We start from the raw sequence: 12,799 nt of genomic DNA, 5'->3' as shown, positions 1-12,799 counted from the left end.
TTTAAAAATAAAGCTTAGCCCAGTTGGCATGGCTCAGTGATTGAGCATTGAACTATGAACCAGGAGGTCACAGTTCGATTCCCAGTCAAGGCACATGCCTGGGTTGCAGGCTCGATCCCCAGTGGGGGGCATGCAGGAGGCAGCCAATCAATGATTCTCTCTCATCGTTGACGTTTCTATCTCTCTCTCCCTCTCCATTCCTCTCTGAAATCAATAAAAATATATTTTTTAAAAAATGTTTTAAAAAATAAAGTTTAATATACATTTCTACCCTTTTTATCCCTCTTCCTGCCCATAATACTTGATACTGGTAAAACCTGTAAGAAATTAGCCATCTATGCTGATATCTTCCATATGCTAAAAAACCATTATTATTAATAAGACTATCAAATTAATAAAAAGTCAATTTTATAACAAACACCCTTTGAAAATACTTGTTTAAGAACTATTCTTGCCCTGGCCTGTGTGGTTAAGTTGGTAGGACATCATCCATGCACTGAAAAGGTTGCCAGTTCCATTCCCGGTCAGGGCACATGCCCAGGTTGCAGCTCAATCCCCGGTAGGGGGCATGCAGGAGGCACCCGATGGATATTTCACTGTCACATCGATGTTTCTCTCTCTCTTTCTCCCTCTCCCTTCCTCTCTCTCTAAAAATTTTTTTTAATCTTTTAAAGAACTATTCTTGGTTGTACACCCATGTTCATAGCAGCATCATTCACAACAGCCAAAAGGTAAAAGCAACCCAAGTGTCCATCAATGGATGTGGTATAAACATACAATAGAATATTATTCAGCCTTACAAAGAAGGAAATTCTGACACATAATTAAAGACATTATTCTAAGTGAAATAAGTCAGTCTCAAAAAGATAAAATTGTATTATTCTATACGTGAGGTACCTAGTCAAATTCAAAGAGGCAGAAAGTAGAATGGTGGCTGCCAGGGACTGAGGTGAGGAGGGAATGGCAAATTATTGTTTAACGGATATAGAGTCTCAGTTTGGGAAGAGGAAAAAGTTCTGAAACTGATGGTGGTGATAGTTGCACAACAATGTGAATGTATTTAATGCCACTGAACTGTACATTTAAAAAGGGTTAAAATGGTAACTTTTTTTTTTTTTAATATATTTTATTGATTTTTCACAGAGAGGAAGGGAGAGAGACAGAGAGTTAGAAACATCGATGAGAGAGAAACATCGATCAGCTGCCTCCTGCACATCCCCCGCTGGGGACATGCCCACAACCCAGGTACATGCCCCCAACCGGAATCGAACCTGGGACCCTTCAGTCCGCAGGCCGATGCTCCATCCACCGAGCCAAACCGGTTTCGGCTAAAATGGTAACTTTTATGTTACATATTTTTACCATTTAAAAAAAAACCTCTTTGGGGGATTTCTAAAATTCCAATATTTACCCAGGGATTTCTATAATGAAGGAACTGGAATGAAACAAAACATTTCCACTAACCCTTCCATCTTCCTGTATCACTTAACACATTAATCTATGTAAAAGAATATACTCCAACTGTGTTTTGAACCATCAAGAGGAATTTAATTATTCTACAAGGAACACAGTCTGTTTTAAGGTTACATACATTAACTAAATTCTTGAAACAAGAGGGTACAGAACCTTTATTTTTGAAATATGCTTCCAAATTATCTAGATGAGAGCTGTCCAATAGAATTTCTAAGATGATAGAAATGTTCTTTACCTGTGCTGTTCAAACTGGTAGCCAGTGGCTACTGAGCAGTCACTATGTGGCAAGTGAGACTAAAGAAGTAAAATTGTAGTATTATTGAAGTTTAATTAAATTTAAATAACCACATGTGGCTACTGGCTATTGTATTGGTCAACACAGATCTGGATCTTCACCCGAGCATGCTTCAGGAGTCAAGATGAAATGTGCCTACACTGTAATGCTTGCAGCCCCTCAGACTCCCAACGCTCTCCTATCCGTAACTCTGTCACCATGAGCCACATTAGACTCCAGGAAGAATAGACCACTTTCTGAGTACTTATTACTTCAAGGCTTTATAAAAAGCCATTTTATGAGCTTTATCTCATTTAATCCTACAGTCTCTGACATTAAGTACAAGAGTTGCATGAGGTATATAAGATTTCTTCACACACTGGGAATCTGGCCTCTAGGAGAAACCCTAGTACATAAAGCTACATGGAGCCCAAGTCTCAAAACCCACAAAAATCTGCAAATTACCAGATACCTAGAATCCCAATCTTCAGAGGTACTCGGGAACGGAGCCGTTTTGTCTTCAGGGCTTTAAGCTGATGTAGACGATTCCAGATGGTTTGTTCAGCCTTCTCCCTGCAGAGATCAAGAGGTAGACCTAAGCCTGCGAATAAACTACACAGCAATCTAAAAGCGTAGGACAATGGGAATAAATAAAAACCTTCAACTCTTTAAATGAATACCTAACCTTAAGGTTTAGGGAAGGTAGGCAGGGAGCCAACTGAAGAACCACCATTTGCTATAACATTCCTAGAATGACGCCCTTGCTGCCCATCTCCAAATCCTGATAAGCCTTTAAGCCAAACTCAGAAACAATCTATTTCACAAAGCCTTCCCCAACACTACTGCTGGAGTGTTTATCCTCCTTCCTTTTAACTTCTCTGTCACTTTAACTGTATTTTCCCAGTACTTAGCATTGATCCTTTCTGGGGTTTTTTGTTTTTTTACCTAGTGCTTTTCACCAGATGTTAGAGCTACTAATATATTTATCTTAGTTCCCATATGAGACTAAGCTCCTAGGCTCCATATGAAGGAAGAGTTCATTTCTGAATCTCCCAAAATACCTAGTTCTGCGTCTTGTAACAGAGTCAACCCTCTGAACAAAAATGTTGGATTAATTAATTGATAGTACACCCAGTTGAGAAAACATTAAGAATAACATGCCTTGTACATAGAAACAAAGTATGAAAGATGGTATGTTCACCTCTAATGGATGCCACTCATCTGCGTTCAGAAGAACTCTGTCCTCCAGCCACTGACTGCGCCCTGACCCTTACGATGTGAACAACATCATAAACATGTGCCATTAGCTACAAGAAAAACCTTAGGAGAAGCTGGGTGACTCAGCACACTCTCAGTTTCCTCATCTATACAATGAGTTTGATAACATCACCTAACCCATAGAGTTGTTGTGAGAATTAAATTACTTAGTGCATGTATAGTGCTCAGCACAGGACCTGACAACAGCACGTGCTCAGCAAATGTCAACTGGTTCTATCATTACTGTCTCCAGTGCATAAAATTGCAAATCCATTGGCTCATCTCCACAGGTAGGACAGCCTGGCATCATTAGCTCTGGCATCCTATATAATAAAAGGCTAATATGCAAATCGACCAAACGGTGGAACTACTGGTCGCTATGATGCGCACTGACCACCAGGAGGCAGACGCTCAATGCAGGAGCTGCCCCCTGGTGGTCAGTGCGCGCCCCCTGAGCTGGGCTCACGGCTGAGCGCAGCAGTGGTAGTGGGAGCCTCTCCCACTTCTGCGGCAGCGCTAAGGGCTAAGGATGTCCAACTGCCAGCTTAGGCCCACTCCCCACAGGGCACAGGTTTAAGCCATCAGTCAGACATCTCCCAAGGGCTCCCAGACTGTGATAGGGCGCAGGCTGGGCTGAGGAACTCCTCACCGAATTTCGTCCACTGGGCCTCTAGTTATTATATAAGATATATTCACTCTCTAGGTAAAGAACAAATTCCCACCTGATAGAGCAGGTGACAAGGAGGATCACATCAGCCTGAGTAAAGAGCAAGAGGAAAAAAGAAAATTATGAAATTAGCTTTATAGAATCACTGCCCATGACCCTTTTTTTTTCTCCTGCTTATAAACTTTTATGGAAAATACACTTTTAAGGAAATGTAAAAATCTGAGTACTTCATCATCAGTGAAAATGAACTACCATTAACATATACAGTTTCTGGTTTTGGTGATAAAAAAGCTTTGGAATTAGTGGTCATGGTTGTACAACATTGTGAATATTATTAATGCCACTGCATTGTACATTTAAAAATAGTTAATTTATGCAAATGTCAATTCACTACATTATACACCTGAAACTAATATCATAATACTCCATGACAGCTATACTTTAAATTTTTTAAATGTTACCTTTTAAAAAAAAGAAAGAAAATGAACTACATAGTAATGTCGTGATAACAGAGCTTATTATGAAGCCAAAATCTGTCCTAGCCGGTTTGGCTCAGTGGACGGAGCATCGGTCTGTGGACTCAAGGGTCCCAGGTTTGATTCTGGTCAAGGGCACATGCCCAGGTTGTGGGCTCGGTCTCCAGTGGGGGCATGCAGGAGGCAGCCAATCAATGATTCCCTCTCATCATTGATGTTTCTATCTCTCTCTTCCTCTCCCTTCCTCTCTGAAATCAATAAATATATATATATTTTTAAAAAAGCCAAAATCTAGCAACTTCTAAAATGATAGGATAAAGATTTGTCTGAAGTCCATGTGTTTTGGTGTGGTATTAGATCTTATTTTCCACATACTAGGCAAACATCTTTTATTGTGGAAAAACATATATCTTTTACCATTTTAACCAGTTTTAAGTGTACAGTTCAGTAGCATTAAATACATCCACCCTGTTATGCAATTATTACCATCAACCTTCCATAGCTAAAACTCTGTACTTATTAAACACTAATTCCCAACCCTGGCCCTGCAGTCTATCTTTAACTTAGTTCCTTGCCTGAAAGTGAGCACCACCATAAGATTTTCAAAAATAATGAAACAAATGTACACCTTGGCCCCATTCTACATACTTTACTCAAAAGAACTCATTCTCACCAGGCCATACCCTGTTCCTGAAACTGCATCTAAGAATTGGCACATAAGTAGAGTTTAGCTTAGATCCAGGAAACAGGGAAACAGGCAATACGTGTACCTCTTGGAGATTACTGGTCCGCAGGTAGCCACTCTTCTGTAAGATGGACCAGGCTATCTCTGTGTCATTCACATTCATCTGGCAGCCATAGGTCTCAAGGTAGACTGCAATGAGAGGGAGATTCCATGGTAGGCAGACGAAAAGGGACCCTATGTCTCAAAGGTCTCCTTCCCAAATGTCCCAGAAATATTGATGCTACTGGTTATCCACTAAGTCCTCTGTTGCCTCAATTCTAAGACACCATTAATTGCCAGATGTATCACCAAATTAACGACAGCTTTTCAGAACAAAAGAAATACTACATTATATACACACACCAAATATAAGTCATGTCACTTAAAATATGGGGAAAACATGCACCTAAGCATCAGGAAATCTATCTATATATATAAAAACCTAAGTGACTGTTCGACTGGTAGCTATGATGCGCACTGACCACCAGGGGGAAGAGGCTCAACGCACAGGCATGGAAACATGGAACTGCTGAATCTCAGAGGGAAGGGGAGAGGGCGGGAAGAGATTAACCAAAGATCTTATATGCATACTAGAGGCTCGGTGCACGAAATTCGTGCACGGAGGGGTGTCCCTCAGCCCGGCCTGCACCCTCTCCAATCCGGGACCCCTTGGGGGATGTCTGAATGCCGGTATTCGGACATCCCTCTCGCAATCCAGGACCACTGGGTCCTAACCACTTGCCTACCTGCCTGCCTGAATGTCCCTAACTGCCTCTGCCTTCCAGCTTGATGCCCCTAATGGCTCCCCTGCTGGCCTGATCATCCCCTAACTGCTCCCCTGCCAGCCTGATCACCCCCTAACTGAGCCTCCAGCCGCTGGGCAGCCACCATCAGCAGCTTGCCTGAGCCACAGGCCGGCCCTGGGCAGCTGGGCAGCCACCATCCCCGGCTTGCCTGAACTCGCAGCCACCATCCTCGGCTTGCCTGAGTCTCGGGCCGGCCCTGGCCAGCAGCAGCCACGATCCGTGGCTTGCCGGAGTCTCAGGCAGCCTCTGCGGCTTTGTCCAAAAGGACGTCTGGATGGTCATCGGAATATATCCTGTCTAATTAGCATACTACCCTTTTATTAGTATAGACCCATACTCAGCAAACTGCGGCTCGCAAGCCACATGCGACTCTTTGGCCCCTTGAGTGTGGCTCTTCCACAAAATACCACGTGCGGGCGTGCCTACAGTGCGAATGAAACTTCATGGCCCATGTGCAAAAGTCGGTTTTCGGTCTGGGCGAGTCTATTTTGAAGAAGTACTGTTGATACTTGGCTCTGTTGACTAATGAGTTTGCCGACCACTGGTATAGACTAGAGGCCCGGTGCACGAATCCCTGGCCTGCAGGGATCGGGCCAAAACCGGCAGTCTGATATCCCCTGAGGGGTTCCAGATTGCGAGAGGGTGCAGGCCAGGCCAAGGGACCCCACCGGTGCACGGGGGCCTCTAGTATGGTTATAAAAACAATCAGAAAAGCAGGATTAGCTGACAGCATTGATTATCAATCCAGAAGAAAAACAAATTTAAATCCACGCATAGCCCAGACCAGGTAGCTCACTTGATTAGAACATCATCCCAATATATCATGGTCAAGAATCAACCAATGAATGCATACATAAGTGGAACAACAACAAACAGATGTCTGAGAGACAGAGATAGATAGATATATAGATAGAGATGTAGATAGAGATGAGACACATAGTATTATTTATAATATAAAAATTTGGAAGCAACCTAATGTCCAACTATAGGGGACAGACTGAGAAACATCATGATATAGAAAAAATGTGATATTTTGCACTAATTTTTTAAAATTTAATTATAAATAATGTAGTTTTGGGGAAAATGTTAAATGAAAACAAGTTACAAATAATTTTCACCTTATGATTGCAACCAAATCTTTAAGAACTATAAAGGGAAATAGTTTTTTGAAACAGAGCAAGGGGGAAAGGTCTGATTGTCCCTTAATTTCTCTACAAACTTTTTTAAGGCATTTAACTGATTGCATAATGTTTCTAAGGAAACCTCTACCTAAGTATAAAGAGTGAATACCAATTGTGAAAGCTTCCTTAAAACTTAAAGACAATCTAAAAATTAGAACAGAAAGTACAGGATTTCCAAAGGTAACCAAAGAGAGGACTACCCAGGACTCTATCCCCTAGTTGTGTGTACCAACACTATAAGTTCCTTCATATTAATGTCACTTGGTGGAGTTTAATGAATCCATAACTTAGCAAGCCTTCCCACACTGTTAAACTTCCAAAGCCAGGTATGTAATAAAAGAACAGTTAAGAATCAGGCTATGGATGCTGGAAAAGAGCAAAGCAGAAAGCCCAAAGAGAGACAAGAAATAAAACCAACCTTTTCTCTGCCTTCCTAAAAGTTCATCCACTGTGAGATATGGGGGTGGGTCCACCACATCTGAAGAAGCCAGCTTCTCTTGAGGAACTGAAGCACTTCTTAAAAAATGCTGAAAAGTTGGTCCAGTAGCCAGCCTGGAGCTGAAATCCTCCCGAACTCCATCCTCCTGCTGTCCCTCTGGACCGGGACATGTGGTGCTGGAGAAACTGCTGTGTGCCCTGCAGGTCCGGAGCAGCAGCCAGGACACAGAGGCCAAGGGCCCCCACCCCAGACACCTCTGTGCTTGGAGGATACACTGGAAATGATGCATGGCGCTAAAACAGCTCAAAGTCTGCAAAAAAATAACAGACATCATCAACATTTATTGAACACAATGTAGAGGGCACTACTCTAAGGACTTCAAGTAGATGATACCTTTAACAATAGTATCCCTATTTTTACAGGTGAAAACACTGAGGCAGCTTGCCCAAGATCACACAAAGGAGTCCCAGAGATGAGATGCAAATCCAGGCAGTGTACAGTGGGGCCTTGACTTACGAGTTTAATTCGTTCCGTGACGGAGCTCGTAACTCAAATTACTCGTCAAATCAAAAAGTGAACGAGTGAGACACGTGATGCTGGGCTGATGTTGTGGCGTTCACTGTGACGTTCGCTGCGCCAACTAGCGGTGGGGTATCTGAAGCTGGCTCGTAACCCGAATTTTAGCTCGCAACTCAAAGCAAAAAATCGGCCGAGAGACGGCTCGTATCTCGAAAAACTCGTCAGTCAGGACACTCGTAAGTCAGGACACTCGTAAGTCAAGGCCCCACTGTATTTTCAAAACAAAGGAGTGGTAGAGATGAGATGAGAAGCCCTGACAAAATAAAGTAGCACCTTGTACAGGAACAATTCGAAAGGCTTTAAGCATATTTACTCATTAAATCTTCACAGCAATCCTAAGCAACATAGGCAACAGACACTATTATTATGCCATTCAGAGATGAGGAAAGACACAAGAAAGGCTGAGGAACTTACCTAAGCTCCCACAGCCAGTAAGCAACAGCGCTGGCCACCTTCCTACACTGTCTCCCAATACTGTGAAAACCAAAGGAATATATCTAATATGGGGCACCATATGCCTGATCAATGACTCCTTCTACCCTCCATGAGTCTCAAATTACTGCCTTCAAACTTCCCACCCATGGCTGGTGGGATGGAAAATGGCACTACCTTTACATGGGGCAATGTGCCATTTTCCATCAAATTAGACACACACAAACCTTTTGACCATGCAGTTCCCATTCCTAGATATTTATCCTACAGATATACTCTGACATAGACAAAATGACCTACTTATAAGGATACTTGTTGCAGTAGTGTTTCTATTAGCAAAAGAATGGGAGCTATCAAATATCATCAATAGGGGACTAGTTAAGTAAGTCATGGTATATCCATACAATGGAATAAGATGGAACTGTCAGAAATGAGGCTGAATCTATACATGGCAAAAGCAAGGAAGCAGCCCTGGCCTGTGTGGTTCAGTTGGTGAGAGTGCTGTCCCGTATAACGAAAGGTTGTGGGTTCAATTCCCGGTCAGGGCATGTAGCAAGGTTTTGGGTTTGGTCCCTGATCAGGGTGTGTGTGGGAGGCAACCAATCGATATTTCACTCTCACATCGATATTTCACTCTTTATCTCCCTCTCTCTCTAAAAAAAATCAATTTTTAAAAAATGAAAAAAAGCACCCGGCCAGCATGGCTCAGTGGTTGAGCATTGACCTCTGAACCCAGGTGGTCAGAGTTCGATTCTGGTCAGGGCACATGCCTGGGTTGTGAGCTCAATCCCCAGTGGGGGATGTGCAGGAGGCAGCCGATCAATGATTCTATCATTGACTAGAGGCCCGATGCATGAAATTTGTGCAAGAGTAGGCCTTCCTTCCCCCAGCTGCCAGCACCGGCTTCCCTCTGGCACCCGGGACCTGGGCTGGCTTCCCTCTGGCCACCGCAGGCACCTGGGACCCGGGCTTCCCTCGCAGCCCCGGCTTCATCCGGAAGGATGTCCAGTCTAATTAGCATATTATGCTTTTATTATTATAGATGTTTCTATCTCTCTCTTCCTCCCTGAAATCAATAAAAATGCTTTTTTAAAAAAACTAAAACAGCAAGGAAGCAAAGTGCTAGAGACTACCTACAGTATGCTATACTTGAATCTGTGGGGGAAGGAAGGCGGAACATTAAGGTGCATATTTGTAAGTATACACAGTATCTCTAGAATGCATAAGAAACAGTAACTGCCCCCCAGGAATAAACCCAGATGATTCAAAATACAAGATTTGGAGACATACTTTCCACCACATTTCTTAAGGGACTGCCTCACTCCATCCATACCAGATATCTTTATACTGATCGCCACTAGTTTTCTAGGCTTTTACCCATGCTGTTCTCTCTGGCTGGCATGTCTTCTCTCTACTGCCTTGGCCAACTCCTATGATACTTTTAAGGTCTCTGTTCCCTCCTGGAAGCCTGTCCTGGCCACCCCCCTCCCAAAATCTAGGTTGGGGTCCTCCTCTAGGTCCCCAAGGCCTCCTTATACCTTTCTTTCACAAGAGTCATTACACTTTGCCATCTCTTATAAGCTGGAAGGTGCCTGAAAGCAGGAAACCAATCTCATTCATATTTACATCAGGCACTGTACGTGTAAATTGAGCAGACGTGGCCTGTTACCTCTCCCAGCTGATCACCTGCTGTATATGCTACCAGTACTTTAGGCAGGAACAGTGCTAACCTACTTTCAAGTATCAGAGAACAGCAGCTTTTAGTGTGAGCTTTAAAGTTACCAATTTCTTACTTGTGTGACCTTGGGCAAGTCAAATCCCTGCCTCTGAGCTGTAAAAGAATAAAAGTAGGTCCCACCTCCCAGAGACGATGTGAGCATTAAAGAAGACTTAAAAAACCCAGCTTGGCACGCGGCAAGTGTTCAGTAACTTCACATCTGCAGCCCACATCCCCTCCCATGGAACACTGTGGTTAAGACCCTATAGTTAGAGTCTGACCCAACTGCCCCCCAGCCAGGTACCTTTGGGCACCTGGGAGCTTCTTAAGCTCTGGGGGCTTCCATTTCTTCATGGGTGAAATAGGGGTAACAGTACTACCTCTATGTCTGTTGTGAGGCTCAAATGTGATCCTACAAATAAAACGCTTGCATGGCACAATAAGGGGCTCAGAAATTAATTGGTAGTCGGCAAAAACCATGAGACAACAGCCTCGTCTCCGTATATCTAAACATAAACAATGAAGCATCCCAAACATTTTACTGGGTGGTTACAATGTGGGGCTAAGCGTGTCCCATGGATTACCGTATTTAATCCTCACAGCAGCTCTGGGAGGCAGGTTCTAATAGCATCCCCTCCACAGGTGACAGAGCTAAGGCTCAGGGTGAAGAGGGTGTCCTGCCTAAGGTCACAACGAGTAGGCAGCGGTACTGGGGTGTGAACCCCGACAGTCTGACACCAGGGTCTGCACCGGGACCGGCAAGCCATCCCCACCCCCCACCCCCCGAACCCCGCGCATTTCGGAGCCTCCGCAGGCCCTCCTGCCACCGCGCGGGTACGCAGCACACCTTCGTCCAGCGCGCGGCTCACCTCCCGCAACTGGAGCGCCCAGCGCGCAGCGAAAGCTCCCGGCCTGACCCGAACAGCTGCGGGCGCACACGCGACTTCCGTTCCGCCGCGACTTCGGTCCGGATGGTTCCAACGGAAGTGCCTCCTCCGAAAGGTCCGGGTGGGTGCAGGTTCCTTGTTTTGAAAAACCTCCACTACTCGGTGAACTATATGATACCCAGTAGCCGGCATGTGGCAACTGAACGCTTGAAATGTGGTGAATGCAAGTTAAGTGGGCTCTAAATGTCGAACAAAGAATGCAAAATGTCTCCTCTTTATAGATATGTTTTTATTGATTTCAGAGAGACGAAGGGAGAGAGAGAAACATCACTGATGGGAGAGAATCGTTGATGGGCTGCCTCCTGCAAGCCCCGCAACTGGGGATGGAGCCCTCAACCCCGCCTGTGCCCAAAGGGGAAATCAACCATGACCTCCTGATTCAACCACTGAGCAATACCTGCCAGGCTCTTTTTACTTTTTAATGTGGCTACTGGGAAATTTTAAATTACATAGTTGGCTCACATTCTATTTCTGTTGCACAGCGCTGTGCTTTAGGTTAAAGAATTCCGGATTCAAGTCTCCAGTTCTCACCCCAGTTGGAGTTACAGATCCACACATAGTCCAGCTATCTAAGTGGTACCTGTTCCTGACCAATCTGACCATCTCAGTGAATGACCCCAGCATCCTCCCAATTTCACTAGGAGAAACCGAAGTCATTTTTGTTTCCTTTCCTCAATCTGTCATCAAGTCCTCCTGTCAGCTCTAACTCCAAAATGTTTCAAATCTGTCCACTTCTCATTTTTCTATTCTGCCCTTTCCCTTGTTTTCTACAGACCATTTCCCACACAGAGCCTAAGAGGGTTTGTTTGTTTGTTTGTTTGTTTGTTTGTTTGTTTTGTTAACTCGGATCACATCACTCCTAGGCTGACTACTCAAGGTGGCTTGCAATAAATTCAGGTTTCCTGTTGTGTCCTAGGAACTGCATGGTCTGGCCTCTGCTTACTTTTACTTCTCCAACCACTTCTTACTACTTACTTCTAGCATGTTCTCTCTAGTTGACTAAACTGCAACTACATAATTTTATTTTATTCCCTCAATATCCCAAGCACATGTTTATCTCAAAGCCTTTGTACTCTCTTTCTGAAATGTTCTCCTGAATTATTTAATGGTTGGCCCCTTCTCATCCTTCATGTATCAGCTTAAATATAATTTCTTCAGAGAGGCCTCTCTGACCACCCCATATACACTGCTTCTGTCACTATCACATCATTTTCTTCACAATACTTGTCACTATGCGAAATGATAGCTCTTTTTGTTTGTTTGTTTGTTTTTAGTTGTCTTTGCCTATTCCCAGACTTTTAGCTCCTTGAGAGCAGGGACACATTCTATCTTATTCACTGCAATATCCTCAGGCTCTAGCCCAGAGTCTCATTCATAGAAGGGCTTAATAAATATTTGTTGAATTAATAAATGATGTTTTATGTCTTCACTTGGATTCCCCAGAAGCATACCCTGAGACACAGATTTGAATGTATATTGGTGATCTCAGGAAACACTGATGGAGTAGTCAGGGAATGAGACAGGGTAGGGGAGACAGCCACAAGCCAATCTGATCCCAAAGCACTATTCTTACTGACGAATTCAAAAGTCAATCTGATTGGGTTCCCACTGAGGCTCTGATGCTTACCATTATAGAAATGGTCAAGTTAGTTACCCTGCTGACTCCCAGTTTCATTGCCTATAAAGTGGCTGCTGTGTGGAGAATACACTGCATTGGGAGTGGGAGTGGGAACAAGTCAGGAGAGCATTTAGGGAGCTGTGCCGTTGTCGAGAGTGTGGATTCCTGGACCAGTGTGGTGTCTGGGTGCAGTGAGGATGACGGAAACA

At 43.9% G+C, this 12,799-nt stretch overlaps 1 protein-coding gene across 6 annotated transcripts in view; it reads right to left on the bottom strand.

Annotated features, from left to right (window-relative positions):
• Positions 1-10,991, bottom strand: part of CDK5RAP1 (CDK5 regulatory subunit associated protein 1) — a 36,447-nt gene extending 25,456 nt beyond the window's left edge. For 5 of the 6 annotated variants that reach the window (XR_004970027.1, XM_036322909.1, XM_036322911.1 and 2 more), the window contains exons 1-5: positions 10,873-10,982; positions 7,277-7,607; positions 4,918-5,021; positions 3,727-3,761; positions 2,220-2,320 (exon numbers count right to left, since the gene is read on the bottom strand). Coding sequence is in view for 5 of the 6 variants with exons in the window: in XM_036322909.1 (XP_036178802.1) it covers positions 2,220-2,320; positions 3,727-3,761; positions 4,918-5,021; positions 7,277-7,586 (550 nt within the window). In the remaining variant the exon portion in view is untranslated. Of the gene's footprint in view, positions 1-2,219; positions 2,321-3,726; positions 3,762-4,917; positions 5,022-7,276; positions 7,608-10,872 lie in introns of all 6 variants that reach the window. The other variant, XM_036322910.1, reaches the window with a different exon arrangement.
• Between the last annotated feature and the right edge of the window lie 1,808 nt (positions 10,992-12,799).

Source organism: Myotis myotis, unplaced genomic scaffold (genome assembly GCF_014108235.1).
Source record: "Myotis myotis isolate mMyoMyo1 unplaced genomic scaffold, mMyoMyo1.p scaffold_m19_p_9, whole genome shotgun sequence".
Classification (NCBI taxonomy): Eukaryota; Metazoa; Chordata; class Mammalia; order Chiroptera; family Vespertilionidae; genus Myotis; species Myotis myotis.
The sequence above is the reverse complement of the archived record's forward strand: the minus strand, read 5'-3'. Positions and strand labels throughout refer to the sequence as shown.